At 37.6% G+C, this 19,851-nt stretch overlaps 2 protein-coding genes across 4 annotated transcripts in view; one reads left to right on the forward strand and one right to left on the reverse strand.

The window, feature by feature from the left end:
- Window positions 1-13,741, forward strand: part of LOC119793096 (transcription factor Maf) — a 72,121-nt gene extending 58,380 nt beyond the window's left edge. For both annotated transcript variants that reach the window (XR_005282061.1, XM_038300081.1), the window contains one exon: window positions 7,759-13,741. The gene's annotated coding sequence lies outside the window, so the exon portion shown is untranslated. The remainder of the gene's footprint in view (window positions 1-7,758) is intronic.
- The window catches only part of wwox (WW domain containing oxidoreductase), a 196,627-nt gene continuing 184,482 nt past the window's right edge, over window positions 7,707-19,851 (reverse strand). For both annotated transcript variants that reach the window (XM_038300080.1, XM_038300079.1), the window contains one exon: window positions 7,707-8,887. In XM_038300080.1, coding sequence (XP_038156008.1) covers window positions 8,696-8,887 — 192 coding nt within the window. In that variant the 3' untranslated portion in view covers window positions 7,707-8,695. The remainder of the gene's footprint in view (window positions 8,888-19,851) is intronic.

The raw sequence follows: 19,851 nt of genomic DNA on the forward strand, positions 1-19,851 counted from the left end.
AGAAGTGGGAACGATTAGAGATCAAATTATTAAAGTATAGCAAAGATTAATTTCTAAATGTCCACGTTTTTTCCAAGAAATCCTAATGGCATGCACTTTCACAACATTCCCAACACGGAATAAAAACAGGCTAAAACAGGATAACCGATTCTCCACCATAACTAACAATACATTTCAAAATACTCTATTATTGCCAAAGGAAAATTAAATGTTAAAAACTAATTTTATGGTGGTTTATTTAATTAGTTTTTTTTAAGATGGCTGTAGACTGAAAGGATCTCCTGCTTCAAACCTGCTCTGTTAAAACAGGCTTGGAGAAACTTCTGACTTAAACATTAAACACCTTCTTTATTAGACTGTTGTATAAGAGTTTTTTTTTTTTGTAATTTTATGAAGAATTCTTTTTTTTTCTAAACAATCTCCTGAAATTTTGCAGAAATTCCTAGAACAGCTGATCTTCTTTATCAGTACTTTATTAGGTACATAGTTTATTAGCTTCTTTAAGTAAGTTGCTCTGATGCTGCAACAGCAACAGATTGCACTCTCCATAACAGAAATGTGGAATATATGCAGTTTCTGCAAAACCTTTTATGTACCTTTTTATATATATATACAGTATATATATATATATATATATATATATATATATATATATATATATATATATATATATATATATATATATATATATATATATATATATATATATATATATTCATCCTATTCATTCATTTTAAACCCACCCAGAGTCGATGCTGTCTAGAAGCCTAAATCATGATGTCATATAGCCAAACCACTCAATTCCAATAAAAGTCTCTGCATCATTTAGAAAACCCAAAAAGTTTTCCCTTGGGAAGATTAAATATAAAAGCCTTCCTACTGACATCAATATCACACAGCTGGATGACATTTAAAGTGTGTAATGGTGAATTTAGAGACTTGATGACTCCAGAACACCAATCTTTGGTGCCTCCTTCTTACCCGCTTCGCATAGTTACAACACTTGAGTGACTTTAAGCAGTTTATACTGTATATATATTATCATCATGCAAAAATATAATTTCAGTCATTCAATAAATTAATAAATAAGAAAAAGCTGAATTTTCAACAAAAAAGTAATGTCAGTAATACTATTTAAAAGGCAAAGTGGGTGAAAATGCCTTTTTTTTGTTTTGGGCAGTTTTAAAAATCTGCAACATAGATAACCTTTTTTCATTATTATTAAACTGCACTAGTCAATTTCAAAGTAGTTCCATTGAGATCTTTTGAATGATATTATAGTCCTGCACTGCAAATAAAAAGGCAATCTGCAAGCAAAGCACATAGTTAGATATTGAAAGAAAACAATATTTCCATTGACTCACATCCAGCGATACTTCATGAAAATTGATCAACAATTTCAATCGTGGAGCCATCTTCAGAAGGGAGAGATGAAAAGAGAGCACAAGGGAGGCGAGAGAGCAGAGAGGAAGACTTTTATTGCCTGCCGTAGTAAGATGGTAAAGTTCCTCTTGGCAGATATTTATTGGGTTAGTTGAGTCCGGAGAGAGCTTTAACATTGATTGTGATCATTAAATATATCCGCTTGAAATGGCAACATGGCATTCCTTCAGTCAATGGAGCCAATAGGAGCAGAACAAAGGCATAATCAAATCAATCCTCTCATAATTATTCTCTGAAAGGTGGAATTAATCACAAGAAGAAATAAAAACAATAATGGAAAATGAAATGGTGTGTCATAAACAATTACGGCCCAAATTGAAATGAAGTCAGTGAAGGGGAGAAAAAAAAAATCAACCGTAAATCCAACTAATTAAAATAACATTTCAGAGTATATTGGTTATTTGGTTTACACTGACTTTCAGTTATTATACTGTTGAGCAAGCTGTGTTATTACAAGAAAGAGATAAAGGGACATGGAAAATGAAGAGGGAGAAAGTAGGAAATGATGTGGTGAGGAGGAGGATCTGAGGCAGGGGGGGGGGGGGTCGGGTTGAGTCCTGGGTCAAAGGATCAAGGTGCACCTCTCAGGAAAGCCATGATTCTCTCTTCTTTCTGCTCACAGAGAGGAAGTGTAGCTTATTGATTAGCTATCAGATGATTCCGATACGGCCTGATCGATAGGATGAAAGCCAGGCAGGACCCTCCCTCTTCACTCAGGGACCCACCCAGTGATCTGCGGTCACTGCACTGCAGACCACCACAGACACTAAGCTGTTTGTTCGCCATCAGAGGATTCTCCTTTTGTCTTGTGTCCAGTTAAAAGCTTCCTGAAATAAAGTTCTTTAAATGAGCCAATCAATAATTCAAGCGTTGGCACAGTTTTCCAGAATTTGTCATTCAATAAAGAGCTCCGCATTTTTGATTAGGATTCTATATGAAAGATCATTAATGGTAAAGTATTAGAAAAATAGCAAATTTTCCTTTTTTACATACTGTATTTGTATCATCTGCTTTTCACACTAGTATCCCCCAAATGCTGCTCAGTGTCTGCAGCCGCCTTTATTTGTCCATCTATGAGCAATTTAATGGCAAAATGCAGCTGTTCTAATACAGTCTGATGGATTTATTAAAGAGCATTGGTAAATTCGCTGCATAATGAAGAACCAGAAACACAGATCAGAGATAAAGTTATTGAGAAGTTTAGAGAGGCCTAGTCACCCACTATAACGTATCTCTAAATAGATTTTAAACCATTTTGAGCCTGAAAGGAGTTTTTGCACCAGCAGACATTAACATTGTTGCGTGCCATCTGCTGGCACTATAGATTACCAAATTGGAAACCTGAAAAATTGTGAATATTGTACAAAATAAAAAACCTATAAAATGTTATTTTGGGGTGACAGCAGCAACCAGAGGGGCAGCTCTGCTGGGGCAACAGCAGGGTTACTGCGTAGCCTGCCATCATCAGTAATTGAATGTGTGTGTGAATGACTAAATGTAGTGTGAATTGATATGGAGTCCCCTGACATAAATAGGCACTGTTATAAGTACAAGCAATTTACTACAGTATTTAAACTTTTCTGTCACCATAACTAAGAGTCTAAGTACAGAATTGCCACAACTGGTATCAACATTAGTGAGGCCGTTAACTCACCAGTCATTAACTTGGCAGAGTAATTTGAATGTTTTCGCTGCTTTAGTGAACACCAATGTTTATAGTGCTATCCGAGCTTGGCCCGATTCTCTTGGTGCGCAATCTTCTTAGACTTCTCTCTCCTTTTAAACTTACTTTGAGTGCTGTTGATTCATCTTATTGTATCTCCAATAGGCAGAGGCTCAGAGCGATTACAGCAAATCTTAATTCCAAGCTTCTCTTCCTTCACCTTTCATAGGATCAATAGTAAGAACACTATTGTTGGTAGGAAAGGTGATTTGGATAGCTGTGCCATCATCATTAGGCAATGGAGACGCACGTTGATGATGCTAATCAAACAGGTGAAAAAAAGCCTTCCAATGAAGAATTACAAAAAACAAATGTTATACAAATCTATTGAACAGATGAAGCTCACACACAGTACACATGATGAAATACTGTATTTGTGTTCATTTCCATGAGGTAGTCTGTGCCCGTACATCCTGTCAAACAAAAGATTATAGAATTCCTTATAGTTTCATAGTGGATAGGAACATCACAAAATTTAAGCTAATTTAACTTTATATACCAAGCTTCCTTTTCCTACGTCCTTCATTCGTACCAGCAATATTCAGACAGCACTTATCATGGTGAACACTAATGCACTTCTGCTTTGGCTCAAGACTCCTTAACAATATGCTGCATTTTGATTAGGCTAGAATATACAGAATGATTGTTGCTCTTTCTTGTTTTTGCATTGCATGTATGTACAAAGTTTTTCCTCAGGTTATTTGTTTTGTTGTGGTAAACGAAACTATGTGGACAAAGCATTTATGTAACTAATCCCCTTTTACTTTGATGTCAGTGAAAATATTTTAAATCTAAATATATAAATACATTTTATGACAGGAATTTAAGGTTGAGAATAAAAGATCAAAAACATTTCTTTTTAGCAGGACGTATGACTTCTAACATTTTACAATTATGCTATTGATCTTATTCATAAGTGTTTTAAAGCGATGTTAAGTTTTAAATTTTGATTTCACTCTTCTATGATGATGTTACCTGTAGCAATTTGAGATTTTTTCTTAAATGTAAAGTGCATTACAAATAAAATGTATTATTATTATTATTATTATTAAGAGAAAATATGCATTGTATCGTTCTAAGCTCGTTACATTTGTTTGTCAATGAGAAGCTGGAGGGAAAGAAAGTTTCTTTGTTCCAACACGATTTTCCAAACAGAAGGCAAATGTCTAAACAGTTTATATCCAGACTGTGTAGGGTTTGCAAATATGCTAGCGGCTCTTTTGCTGATCCCTGACCTGTATTAATCAATCAGAAAAGGAAGCTCTGGTGGTTCTCTCTGCAGACCTAACTGTTTAGTGCAGTCTTGATTTGATAAAAACCCAAACCATACAGTGATGAATAGAAGAAAAGCAGCATTTCTGCTGAAAGTTTGTACTTCTTGAGCGATAGGAGGAAAAAAAGGCCTATTTGTTCATCTGGTAATGCAAAGAGAATGACCAGAAGAACCGTAAAGGTCCATAAAGCAGAGATGAAATGAAGAAGAAACCAAGACGCCCACTTAGGAGAAAGTATAAATCCACAGCTCAGGTGGCAGAATCTGTCGACAGGATCAGTGTTTCCGGCCGAATACAGGCTTTAAGAAAGAAATACAGCAAGAAAAAAAGCATAAAAAATAAATCCATAAATCCATATGTTTGCAGTCTAGCAAAAATCCATATAGAGCAGGGGTGCTCAAGTCCAGTCCTCATTTTAACACAACTGAATCAAATGAATCATTACCATACCTCTGCTGAGCTAAATTAGGGGAATATGCCTTTAGAGTCAGATGTGTTAGAGAAGAAATGCATCTAAAAATTACAGGATGGTAGCGCTTGAGGACTGGACTTGAGCACCCCTGATGTAGATAATAAAGCAACTTATTAAATCTAAGAAGGTATCTTGTTCAGATGAGACCTTAAATGTCATTTGGTATGGAAAACATGGGGAGGCATTTTTTCAGCAGGGAGGGGGGAATGCAGAGAATGGTTAGATGGATAGAGGTGAATAATTGGCAATCTTAAAAGAAAACTTGTCAGAGGCTGCAAAAAGCTTGGGCCTGAGTTGAAGGTTCGCCTTCTAGCAGAATGGCAAAACATAAAGGTAGAGCAATAGTGGAGTGTTCCTTTCATGTATTGGAATAACAAAGTAGAAAATCAGGCCTAAATACATTTGAGAATTTCTTGTAAGATTGTGCAATTGAGTTTCATGGACTCTTTCAATCTAGTCTTACTAAAGGTAATTATTTTGCAAATATTGTACAACTTAACCCCTTTTAGAAACTAAAGGCATGCCACTCTAGGTTCTACTAAGCAGGCTGAGTATTGATCTTAAAATTACGGTATACATGCCATAAATTAAAAAAAAAATAATAATAATAATAATAATTGAAATTTAAAACAATGTCCCTTTTCTTCTAGCAAGGCTATGTTGTAACAATAAAGAAGTTTACTTTTGAAATAAGCCTAATAACCCACTGGATAAAACAACAGGTCAAGTGTAGATAAATAATGGACATGCTGAACAAACTGGAGATCTGTTTGCTAGGGCTGAATCATCTGGGAAGATTTTAAAGTCTTCAGAACATGTATGTTGACGTTCAAAAAGGCTGCACTGCAAAAAAAATTAAATCTAAGTAAGTTTATTATTCTAAAAATAAGAGCATTTTTTCTTAAATCAAGCAGTTAGGTGTTACACTTTGCCAATGTAATAAGGAAATTTACATTTAAAATAAGAAAAAAAAACTACAGTCTCTTATTTCAAGTGCATAATATCTAATTATCTTATTTTCTAATTATTTTAAGAGTAAAAATGCTTATTCCATTTGCAGATTATCTTATTTACCTGCTCAAATTAAGGGTAAATACACTTAATTTAAGAAATTTTTACTAATTTTTAGATCGTTTTTGCAGTGTGCAGAAAAAAAAAAAAAGCTTATGGTCAGGATATAATCTGAAATTGACCAACAGGCAGCCAATGTTCTTAAATATGCATGAAATGTTAGACAGCCTAATCAGCACCATGGAGAGCACCCAAGATGACAGTTAACCTCACTGCCACTGCATTCATCTTAGAGCTTCTCTGAGGCATTCTTTATTTTTATAAAGGTCTTATTGAGATAATGTGTTATTTTTTTTAGATAGAACCCAGCTCGTTCCATTTCCTGGAAAACGTAATGAAATGTTTTGTCAGTTAATTCCTGAGTGTGAATATCACAGATGCTGCTGTGTTCTGATGTGGGTCCAGGGATGTGAAAGGACAGAGATAAGACACCTGCACCTTAAGTTATGACAAGGCTTTAGGACTGTAACCTTTACTGGCAGTGTATTTGATTAAAATTGTTAAATTGGGGATCTACATTTCTTTAGAAAATGTTAACATTTGTATTTTTTTATCTAAATCTTATCTTGTCAGTATTGTTTATATTTTTATTAGGATAACATTTGTGTTATAACTTTTTTCTTCAAAATACAGAAAAAAACAAAAACAAATAATAATCAGAGCCATAGGATGGACCTGTGTTATATATGTGTCATTTTTTTAGGCCTGTTTTAAGCTTTTAAGAAAATTAAACTTGAGAGTAAAAGCAAAAACATTGATAAGACATAAAAATTTGAACAGTGTAAGATGTAAGTTGAGAACTTTTTCTACTTGTTTTTTTATTGGTGTTAAAACAATTTTCTGTTCAAAATAAGATTATCCAGATTCCAGATTATCATATTTCCTAATCTGTGTAATACGTTCTCACCATTAACATTTATCTTGTTTAGCGCTGCAACTAACGATTATTTGGCTAATTGATTAATCTGTCCATTATTTTTGGATTCATTGATTAACAATCTGATACATTAAAGAAGATTTTTTACAGAATCAAACCAGGTGAAACTAGGTTTTTAACTTGTGGTGTTTTGGATAGAGCATATTGACACACAAAAAGTTTTTTTTTTTTTTTACTTAAATGCAAAATATTTATGTATTTTTTACAATTTTGATTTAATTAATGCTCTAAGCTAAAGGCATGTTTTACAGTCTATTTTCTAATTAACAATTAATCGATTACTGAAGGACTGATTATTTCAATAATTGATTAATCACAGTCAGATTTTTTCAGCCCTAATCTTGCTATTTTATTTTGGTCATGTTTTTTTTCTAACTATTTCTGAAACATGGGTGATGAGAAGAAGGTGCTAACATGACACTCTCTGTTTTATGATTTTCATATTTTCCTTTTGCTTACATTTGGACATATGGTGCAGTTTAAAAAGAGAATATATTTATTTTGTCTAGATTCCCTTGATAAAAATTTATCTGTGAGGCTGTTTGTATGATTGAATGATTGGTTTACCTTCTAAAACCAGGAGGTAAAAGTTCTTCTTTAAAAAAAAAAGAAAAGAAATCTGATGATACGTTATTGTGTTTAATGTTTATTTCTTATCTAATATATATCAAACAAAGGTAGAGTAAAGCTGATATATTATTCCTCAACTAGCTTAACATATATAACCCCCATTGGCCTCCAAATCAATGTATTTCAAGGATTTGACATGAAAAACAAACACATTAATTTATTGAATTGTCACCAATTTTTATTTTTTCCCTCTCTCTTTTTATTACAGATATTATGACACTGGAATGCTGTTTATTGAACAACCTTCGGCACCCGGACTGCCATGAAGCACAATGTCTTAAAAGCGAATCGCCCTCCAAGCAGCTTCAGGACAACCCAACCCAAATACAGCGGCTCAACACTAAAGATCACAGCTTAAAAAGAAACAGACTGAAATCATGAATTCTAGTTTAACAGCAAGAGAAGAAACAGAGATCATGGTGTTTGTAAATAAGACTCTTAATGATGGTGAAATATCATTCCATAAATCTCCAAATTGTAACTCAGATTTAGTACAGATGCTCTAGTTCCATCATAGAAAGGAGGAAATTAGGATGCCCTCTTCAAATCAGGTGGATGTAAATACTGTACAGATAACTAGTAGGGATACTGATAAAGATACGATTATCGCAGAATCATGTAAATAGGCAAAAGAAACATACCTCTATTGTGTTTATATCTTTGTGAGGGTCCTATGCTCACTAGGTTGTATTTCTTTAACTCAAACCGTTAAAATCCATTTCTTGGCAGAAGATTCTGCACAACAGTAGACTTAATGACACCGAATACAGAGACATTCATTTGGAAGACGATTTTTCTTAAACAGTGCACCATAGCTGTAATCCAAGCATATGCTAACTCAAAAATGTTGTGGTTAAAATGTTACGAGAAAAGAGCAGGGGAAAAAAAGATAACCTGTTCATTCTAAGTTCCCTACTTCCTACTGTAAAGCAACACAAACAACTGGACTGCAACTGTAAATTAAATCCCCTCCTTCCTGTGTATGTAGAATGTTTTAGCCCCATAGTGAGATGACATATCCATGCAGACCTCTGTGGTTTAGCAGTTTTTGTATTGTACAGTCAGAGTCTTTTATCAAGTTCACCCCTAAGTCAACATCAAAAGCTTCTGTGACTTCTTCCCCACACCGCCTGGATTTCAGTCCGTTAGAGGGACTGAACTCCGACTGATCGCTCTGCAACCAGGCGCTCACTCAGCTCCCACAGGCTAGCAGCATTGCTTGGATCCTGTGCCTGGATGGACGGTTGGCAGCGGAAGCAGTTGTTAAAGTACATGCCGCCTAAACCCTCCAGCTCTGGGGCCACCGCGCAGTACACCGTGGTGGCAGCACCTTGTTGCTGTGAAGGCAAAAAGAGAGAAAATGAGACACCATCAGTGGCACTTAGACGACTTAGTTGGCTTCATCCTGCAGGAGGAGACAAAACATGGAGAACTCATCTACTCGCACGGAGACGTTCAGAGGTGCCCTGTCAAGAGAGAGGATGAATGGGGGACGCAGGCAGCATCCATCGTTTAGGAGATAAACGCATACATGCAGACAGTCGGAAAAAGGAGACAGCAGGACTGAGCGGCCGCAGGAAAAAAAATTAAAGACTTTTACACACAAGCTGTCTCACCCTTCTCTCAGCAGCCACTGAGGACTGCTTCATATCAACTTAACTGTACATATATTTATTTATCTTTACCTGGCATGTACAGGACTATTCAAGATGCACCGGCGCAGTGAAAAAGGGTTAAAATAACTCCAGTTTGGACGTGAATCTCAGCTAAAAATGCAGCTTTTATATAAATAATAATAGAAAAACAGGTTTGAGTGGAAATAAGGATGTATATTTTCACATTATGTGTACAGTGATTGAGCCAGGCTTTTAAAGTTAAATATAAGCATTAGGATTTTATGCAAGAATAATTCCGTACCCAAGTTATATGTCAGTTAATTATAGAAAAAAATTGCTTTTTTTCAGTAAGCATACATAGACTGGCGGCTTTCTCACTAGTTTTCTCTAAGTACATTTAGTTTTCAACATCATTCGGTCCTAAACCTAAAAACTCACAGAGTTTTATGTTGTTCTCTAACACTGAAAGGGTGTTACGTGCTAAGTTTTCTAACACACCATGTCCTTTCAGTCTGTAATTAGTGGGGATATTCTTGGAAGAGGTGGATGTGGTGGCGGGCAAGAGATTTCTGTGACATTTGAAAATGAAAGTTGAATAAACACGTCAGAGAGAATTACACACATAACCCGACTGCTCAAAGAGGGATCTTTCATGTTGCAGCTCCAGCTAAAAGCTGCTGTGACAGCTTCCCCGTGAAACACCCGGGGTTGGAGACGACTTCTGTACGACCACATTAAATGGTTTGCCCACTTTATCTCCCGATGAGAGTGATGAGAGTTTTAGCACAGAGCACTGGCTCGCACCGAGACAAGCCCATATGTGCAATAGTCAAACACATAGATATATATAAATACACATGCATAATGGAGAACCATTACTTGCCAACTGTTTGAACAGCTTCGTAAAGCAGCTGTGAGGCTAATACATAAAGTGAAATTTTTGAATAAAAATGTGCAAAATGCATATGCGATAAATGAAGAAGGAAAATGTTTTCATTTCATCAATACACACAAACCAGTGCAGTCAGCCCCCCTCCTGTACGCTGTGTGTTCAGATTCAGCGTGTTTGAAGCGGTGTGTGATGAGAGAGCTGGTAAACAGCAGATGAAACGGCTGCATCTCTCTGTAGGCCGCTGTCTGTCTCACCTGCCAGCCGGGCGATAACTTTATCCACGTCACATGTCGCCATATCAAAGATGCTTAAATGCCAAACAGTGTCTCAGAGTTACAGGTTCACAGGCGCTTGGTATAACTCATCTCCCTCACTGAGGGCATCTGATTTTGCTCGACTAAGAGGCAACCCTGCCTTTAAACTTGACAGAGGAGTTCAGGAAAGCAGGGCTCCAAGACGCTGAAACACCTTGAACTTGGCTGCCTTTCTGAGCACTCAATTACCAAACACTGATCTGGCAGTAATTTCAAATGAAACTTTTATTATCTGAATTTTTCATCCTTTGAAAAGTAAACCCAGAATGCAGCAGTGCGGTTCGTGGCAGATAAACTATTACATGGACTGTTTGTACAATCTTATTGGTGTTTAGCTCAGCCCCACACCACTTGATCCTGTGACCTCTGTAAGAGATAAGGCTGATAAGATTAGGCATTAACATGCTTAGCCACCCACCACAGCCATTTATCATTGTGTGTGCATTTGCAGATAGGATAGCCAAAGTGTGTGCGAGGTAGAGGTACGGGGAATGAGAACTACATTTTTTACACATCTTTTTGCGCAGAAGGCCATTTGTACGAGCATTTATGACACACGAGTAACAGTTTATAAGCAAAAGGAGAAGAACATGAAGAAAAGAGGGGAAAACGTAAAGAGTAGCCATTTCCAACCCGTGTCTGAGTGCAAACGAGGTTTGTAAATGTAGCTGTCTGCAAACTCTGTGTGTATCTTTATCTTCTTTAACTAAATGTTAATCATTACCTTGTGTACAGTACTTTTCTGAGAAACATCCTTGTGTTTTGCTCTTTTCCAACTAGAGCTGTGAACTGGGATTTGAAATCAATTCGGGGAATCTCTAAAGCTTAACAAAAAGACTTAAGATTCAAGGCAGTTTTGTGCAGAATAGCAAAAAGGAAAAAACTCATAAATGGAAGATCCTTCTTTGAAAAAGCAGTCTCCCAGCTAGTCACAGACACCCTCTGAAATGTTTTAAACTAAACATCCAGAATTTTTTTTTCAAGGAAAACGCAAATATTTGCAGCTGTAAAGAGTAACAGTGTCTTGCAAAATTATTCACATCCCTTGCACACTTTTCACAATAATGTTATTGTCATAACATTCCATATATTTTCTTGATTTTTCATGTAATAGAAATTGTGTGTATGCATATTTTGCACCACCTTGTGCTGCAACTAAATCTGCAGGTCATCTTGGTGTTTTTAACCACTAGCTCTGCATATTTAGATAAATTCTTTTGGCTATTCTTTTCCAAAATAGTTCAAGCTCTTAAGGATGGATAGAAGGCATAAATGCCCGTGAATATCAGCTCAACAAACATGCTTCTCATTTGTAACACACCAATAAGCTTGTATCTTATTGTAGCTCAGGCTGTTTGTTTTGGGATCATTGTCTTGCTGGAAGGTGTAGCCCAGTCTCAGTCTCATGTTTTTACTGTTCCTAACAGGCTTTCTTAGACCAGTTTTGTGTTCTTTGCTGAAGAAAAGCATTTAATATATGTTTCTTTTGACATGTTTTACTCTGAGGGTAGTTTGTTTTAATGAGTTAGACTGGATACCGGATATATCTAAGTAAAGGGGGCTTAAAGCAACATGGTGAAAGCCTGAAATCCATTCCTTTCAATTATACTTTATATTACCATGATCACAAGAACTCATGTTAAAATACATTTACTGCTGATAATTGTAATGTAAGGTTATAAAAAAAAAACTTCAAGGGATATGAATACTTTGCAAAGCACTGGAGGAAGAGATAATCTACACTGAAAAAATATGGGAAACTTTAATTAACCTAATAGGACTGGACCATGAGCATGTCATCAAATGTATACCTTAATAATCTAAAGACTGTCGAGAAAGTGACAGAAAAACAAATAAAAGACTTAAAGAATATGCCAGCAACAGAACATATCACAGAGAGAAAAGCCAAAGGATTAGCATAGTAGAAAAATTTGACAGCCTATTCTCTGGACACTATTTCTGTGTAAAGATTTATGGTTAAAAATGCAAATAATGAGGAAATGTACCCTGCAATAATGTGTTTTTTGGTGGAAGTTGAAGAGCAGTGCAAGCTTGCATTAGTTTTGGATCCAGCATTACAGCGCTGGAACATCTCTGGGCCAGATCAAAGTCTTCCAATCAAAATATTGTCCCAATATTAAAGAACCTCATAGACTGGCAATAGAAATATCCTAATAAAGTGTTGAGCAATAACTAGAAGTCATACTTAGCATATTTGCAAAGCAAAAGGTGAACGAATAAGATGCTTTGTGAGTGAAAAATCTGTATTTTTACATTTGCTGTGTTCTGTTGTGTCTCTCTTTGTCATCAGAGTTGTACTCAGCTGTAAGAGCTATGCATGTGACCCCGTTGAACCCTCACATCTGTACTTATGACATCAATCTCTCCCGCTGACCTAAATGTGTAAATAAGCCATCTCAGTAGAGCAGTCTGGTTTTAGTCTGTACATACAAACCTGTAAATACCAAAGTCTATGCATGCAGAAAACCTTGCAGTTCTTTCAGGTACTTTTATAATCCCTAAATTCTCACATGGCATGCGCTGAAAGAAAAGTAAAAAAAATAAATAATAAAAAATGAAAAAAAAAAAGAATTAAATACAGTAAAAAAGGGAAAATGAACGAGTTGATATTAATGTCAGGCAATATCCTCGCTTGGACAGTGTGTGTAGAGTCTTCCTGTTTTCTTACTCCTGTGGGTGGTTCTCTTCCATGGCCTGTCCTGTGTTTCTGCTCACCATCTGTGTCATTTGTTGTCAAGTTGGCATTTGTACAGCGGCGAGGGTTGAGGCAGAGGAGAGAGAGACAAAGAGGGGCTTTTACCAGATGACCCCTGTGATGGCACTCCAGTTGAGCAGCAGTACTAAAACTGGCAGAGCGATCATGACTGGGACGCAGTTTTAGAAGCTGCCTCCTGGCACCGACTACAGATCATTACAGTATACATTCATGCTTGCCATGCCAACGCCCTTTCCTTTTTTTCCGTTTTTATGAAAAGTTATTTTAAGTTTGGCAAGCTGACAGAAAACAAATGTATTCTGCTTCTAAATAAAAGTTTAATGTTTATTTCACGTTTTAGTTCCTCATCAATTCAAGGCAAATTCTGAAGTTATTTGGAAAAAAAAGTTATTTTGTAAAATTAGGGGTATTATGGATGAAGTACAGGGATCAGGAGGAGTGCAGTTTTCAGTTAAAACCCTCTGTCCGGCCTCGTGGAGTAGCTACCCTCTAACTCTGAACTGGTTGGGATTCTGTTTTTAGGAATGTTTCTTTTTTTTCCCTACCTGTGATGTTTAAAATATATGGAAGTGTCTGATTTTTAATCTGTGCTAAAGATATTTTACATTTAATAAATAACCATTGAAAGCAAAGCATCCTGACTGCTGATCCTTGTTTGCCTTTAGCCATGGGAAGCTAGCTGGGAGCTGGCGGCTTAGCTGAGCGTGCCTGGCCTCTCTGCTGTAGGAATCCCGGGTAATAAGGTCCCCTCTCAGATAAACAAGCTGTCCATCCATTCAGCCTGACCACTCAACCAAGATGAAAAGAGATTAGCACCGAAAACACCTCAGCACACACTTTAAAAAAGCAGACTGACACAGCAGCGAATCAGAGGGGGCCTCTGTAACCTCGCCTGTGGTACACAGACAGGATGTTAGATAGCATGTTAGCATTTTTTTGGTCAGATTGACTGAGAACATTGGAGTTAAGTTTATTTTTTTGTTTTTGTGTTCACGTTATAACATTTTGAAACAACACACAGCTTTTTATAATATGTTTTAGATCATCAAATTCAAGCAATAATTGAGCCTAATCTCAAACTTTTAAATTTATTTTTAGCTTCCAGAAGGACTGAAAACATTCTTTATGTCTCAAGGTTTACTTCTGACTGTGACAGCTTTTTGCTGCTGAGCCCTAATGATGTGTAACTTCTGAGAAAGCCATGTTTTTGGAAAGTAACTCCAGTAATAGCCTGGAGGGAGCATCATTGTTCACTTGATCACCCACAGATGGTCCTCAATACATTGAAATGGTATCAAACACCTTATTTACTGCGTTATTTAACTTTAAAAAGCATAAAACATGGCTCATAAAGATGGATTAACCAATGCTTTTTCTTTATTGTCTAGTAATCCAACATAAGGGTTAAGAACTGCTTAACAGTTTCTCCTTAACAGGAGAAACAATGCTCTTCAAAAAAAAAAATGGTTTGAAGAATTCTTGAGTTGTGAAAAAATACAATTGAATATTTTTTGGAACATATGGATTGGATTGTGGAGCAATAGATGGAAGTGGTTTGGTCAGACGAGCTAACAGTCTTCCAGGGTGATGATGTAAGAGCAAACAGCAACTCTCCCATCATTTCTTAATGCAGAAATACATTTTGTAGAAGTTCATTGAAACAATGCCACAGCTAATGTGTTCTGTAAGCTAAAGGTGATAATATTAGAGTGTGTACCTTTCCTGTTGCTCCTTAAGGGAGCGCCTCAGCGGGCCCCATAGTTTGGTTAAAAGCACAAAGCCTGTTCATCACAGGTGTCCCCAGTGATTAGTCTACCTCTGGTCATCTGTATGGACTAAACTATATTTTGTCCCGTCCATTAGCCCACAGGCCGATGGCTAATACTCACCTCAAGGCAGCACGCTCCCCAGAGGAGCATTAAGGGCAGAATGAAAGAACCAGCCTCCTACATGGTTCTCAGACCTTTACTTCATCATGAGGCTCAATCTCTCTGTCTGCCTGCCCTACCCTGCCCCTCTGCTTTTTAGCTTGACTCCCTATTTTCCATCAGCTACCTACAGATCCTTATTGGCCTGCAGCCCCATCCCCCCAGACCATAACTTACATGACCGGCCATACCATGTTTCTGTAACTGAGGTCTCATGGGTAAACGATTACAGTATGACATCTTGGAGGTAAATGGATCCCTTTCCCTGGTGTCCCAGATCACAGATGAGCCTTGTTGCCAGTCTTCCTTTCGAGAAAAGCAAGGTGATGTAGTAGGGGATGAGAAAGATAGAGGAAGAACAGAGGGGGAGACTATGCTGGAGTGAGAGGAACACAACACAAAGCACCCTCCACCATCACCTGCCAAAGCACTATTACTCTCCTTTTCTCCCTGTGGCCCTCTACTTACCCAGTTTGCACCTGATAAGATCAACATAGTGTCAGTCATCAACAGCCTCCTGCCACGATGTGATTGTTCATCTGTTACATGCGTGTGTAAAGGTGCAGCCCAGCACAACATTGCAGCATACATTTAATGCCCCCCATCCCCCCGTGTGTTCAAGAAAACAAAAGAAGAGGATGTGAGGAATGAAGATGAAGGAATGCAAAGGACAAGAGGAGGAGAACAATAAGGCGACAGAAGGGACAAAGAGAAGGAGTAGGAAAGGAGGAAGGGAAGAAGGTAAGGGCAACAGGACACGGGGCATCCAAGGGGAAAATGATGGGGAATCAGAAGGACTTGCGCAACGACTGTGAAACTATCTAATTTTTATCCTGAGAGGACTTCTAAAGTGATACGCGCAACCTAATTATTTTCCCCTAATAAAAGCAACATATGCTAAGACAATAAAAGGCCTTATTGGACACCTATTCATTAAAAAAGGAACAGTAAAAAGTGTGGGACTCTAGTGTGGGGATTAGCTTTTAAAGGGGCTTTTCTCTGGCTGGAAATGGCCTTAGTCCTCCTTTAGGATTTCCATATGGGTGCGTAGCCCACCATAAAAGATCTGAATTATACATGAAGAGGACGGGCTGCTTTATTGGCTGTGATCTGCCTTTTTGCTTTCACCTAATTGCATCGGTGCACCATACCTGTATATGAAGGCATGTGGCTTAAGGTCGAGGATTTTTCAGTTGTAAAGTACATATAGCTAACGACAAGCATTCAGCAGCAGCAAGATAACCTATAAATCACAAAAGTTTGTTAAGTTAGCAACATGCAGTCGAAATAAGGCCTGCTGGTGACTCACGACTGACAGTTTGACACGGTGAAGTCATTACTCCATATGGTCAACGTACTGTAACTGTCAGTATATTTCTATTATGAGCACAGCAATGCTGTCTGTGTGTCGGTATGCGAGTGTGTGATGAGCTGGTGTAATAGGGCCACACACAGGTGTGTCTACGCTCACCTCTTCACTGATGCACCAGCTAATTGGTCTCCTGCGGCAGCCTGACATATTCACACGCTGGAAATCTCTCACACACATACACAGAATCAGATGTGTGCATCAACACATGCAGCTAGCGTAGTGTGCAATAGATATATCCACATATAAGCAGACTGTGTAAATATGCACAGACGTCCAAACATAACCACGCGTGTGCCTACATTCACTGGCAGCCCGCAGAGTGTATCTCCAAATCTACTCATTATCACAGTGCTGACTCTGAATGAAGGATGACACCTCAACAGAATGCTTCTGCTGTACATACAACTGCTTTAAAGGGGCAAGTAAAGCTGTAAAAACCACCAACCACAAAGGAATAGTGAAATAAAACACAGACATTATGAGAGAGGATGCACTTGAGAGCCAAACACCGGAGAGCTGCGTGCCAAATCCTCCCCCATACACAGTTAAAGCACGAACTAAGCTTTTTTTCCTTACTGTATAATAGCAGGGATGATTGGAGCCATCATTCAAAAACATCCACTCAGCAGTGACAAATACCGAGAATAGGATAAAATGTCAAGACTTTTACTTTTAAAATACCGTTACTCTACAGAGAGGAGCACAAAGTTAGAGAAAAAACACGATAAGATGACAGCTGAGCAAAGTCTGCCTTGGAGGAAAACATAAACCCTTAATATGCATAAACTATTTAAAAAGATTAAAATAAACATTTTAATAACCTTAAGATTACAAAATACACTTGGAGGTCACATTATTAGATTCTCTTGGAAGTGACTGACTTTTCTGTCAGGAACCAGGCTTTATCATGAGATGACTTGTAACAAGATACTTTGCCAGGATTTCCAAGGAAAATTCATCTGGTACAATTAAAATTCCCTGGGAAGTATAAGTTGATTTCAGGAAACCAACCTTCCAGCTCTGTGACAGTGCCTTGTGTGCTTCAGGAAAGCATCTGTCTGTTTCAGAAGAGCACCTGCTGCGTGATGGAAACAACTTGCTATAATTTGTACTGGCCATTTACCATTTATGTTCCTGGAAAAGGGATCCAGGTATTAGGGGAACGTTCCAGAGGAGTACTGTATCTGGTAAGTTTCTAGAATACACTGTAATTGTTCAAGATTGAAAATCAGTTGGAGAGTTTGGGGAAAGTTAATTCCATGACTGAATGAGGAAAGCACCAGGACAGCCTGAAAGCTAAGTTTACACATGATGCATTGAACAGGGAGCAAGAGTGCACATGCAGGCTGGTGAGGCAACTCTGAACATTTTGCAGCTTTTCCTGGACCAACCATGCATTGCTATATTTAGAATAAACCACTTAAAGATATTCAGCATACAGATGAATCACTTCTTTAAGAACACAATGAAGATAACATAAAAAATACAACAAACTGCAAAAGTTGAGAGAACCATAAATGCAGGTTATAAAATTAGATTTAACACAATTAATTATAGTCTGGAAATGTATCTAGGTACAGATTCCTATTTGTTCCACAGAGGTTTCAAAAGCTGATCTCCTCTTCATCGTTTTACTCCTATGAGTCTAAAACTTTGGACAAAACAGAGCCAAGTTGATAAAATGTTTCTGAAAGGGTACAGAGCCATTTTAAGTGTACAGGTGCTGGTCATAAAATTAGAATATCATGAAAAAGTAGATTGATTTCAGTAATTCCATTTAAAAAGTGAAACTTGTATATTATATTCATACATTACATACAAACTCATATATTTCAGATGTTTATTTTGTTTAATTTTGATGATTACAAATGACAACAAATGAAAATCTCAAATTCATCATATCAGAAAATTAGAATATTACTGAAGACCAATAAAAACAAAGGATTTATAGAAATGTTGGCCAACTGAAAAGTATGAACATGAAAAGTATGAGCATGTACAGCACTCAGTATTTAGTTGGGCCTCCTTTGGCCTGTATTACTGCAGCAATGCGGCGTGGCATGGAGTCGATCAGTCTGTGGCACTGCTCAGGTGTTATGATAGCCCAGGTTGCTCTAATAGTGGCTTTTAGCTCTTCTGAATTGTTGGGTCTGGTGTATTGCATCTTCTTCTTCACAATACCCCATAGATTTTCTATGGGGTTAAGGTCAGGAGAGTTTGCTGGCCAATTAAGAACAGGGATACCATGGTCCTTCAACCAGGTACTGGTAGCTTTGGCACTGTGTGCAGGTGCCAAGTCCTGTTGGAAAATGAAATCTGCATCTCCAAAAAGTTGGTCAGCTGCAGGAAGCATGAAGTGCTCTAAAACTTCCTGGTATGTGGCTGCGTTGACCCTGGACCTCAGAAAACACAATGGACCAACACCAGCAGATGACATGGCACCCCAAACCATCACTGACTGTGGAAACTTTACACTGGACTTCAAGCAACGTGGATGAAGTGCCTCTCTTCTTTTCCTCCAGACTCTGGGACCTTGATTTCCAAAGGAAATGCAAAATTTACTTTCATCAGAGAACATGACTTTGGACCACTCACCAGCAGTCCAGTCCTGTTTCTCTTTAGCCCAGGCAAGACGCTTCTGACGCTGTCTGTGGTTCAAGAGTGGCTTGACACAAGGAATGCGACAGCAGAAACCCATGTCTTTCATACGTCTGTGTGTGGTGGTTCTTGAAGCACTCACTCCAGCTGCAGTCCACTCTTTGTGAATCTCCCCCACATTTTTGAATGGGTTTTGTTTCACAATCCTCTCCAGGGTGCGGTTATCTCTCTTGCTTGTACACTTTTTTCGACCACATCTTTTCCTTCCCTTCGCCTCTCTATTAATGTGCTTGGACACTGAGCTCTGTGAACAGCCAGCCTCTTTAGCGATGACCTTTTGTGTCTTGCCCTCCTTGTGCAAGGTGTCGATGGTCGTCTTTTGGACAACTGTCAAGTCAGCAGTCTTCCCCATGATTGTGTAGCCTATAGAACTAGACTGAAAGACCATTTAAAGGCTTTTGCAGGTGGTTTGAGTTAATTAGCTGATTAGAGTGTGGCACCAGGGGCCATCAATTTTGAACCTTTTCACAATATTCTAATTTTCTGATATGATGAATTTGAGATTTTCATTTGTTGTCATTTGTAATCATCAAAATTAAACAAAATAAACATCTGAAATATATGAGTTTGTATGTAATGTATGAATATAATATACAAGTTTCACTTTTTAAATGGAATTACTGAAATCAATCTACTTTTTCATGATATTCTAATTTTATGACCAGCACCTGTAATTGTTTCCTCTCTTTTTTACTACATTTACAATAATTTCTTATCATAGGTTGCTTTTGTTTTCTAAAAATTCTCTGCCATCATCAGTATTGGCAGGAGTCCCTACATGGTT

This window comes from Cyprinodon tularosa, unplaced genomic scaffold (genome assembly GCF_016077235.1).
Source record: "Cyprinodon tularosa strain WSP-4 unplaced genomic scaffold, ASM1607723v1 ctg44, whole genome shotgun sequence".
Classification (NCBI taxonomy): Eukaryota; Metazoa; Chordata; class Actinopteri; order Cyprinodontiformes; family Cyprinodontidae; genus Cyprinodon; species Cyprinodon tularosa.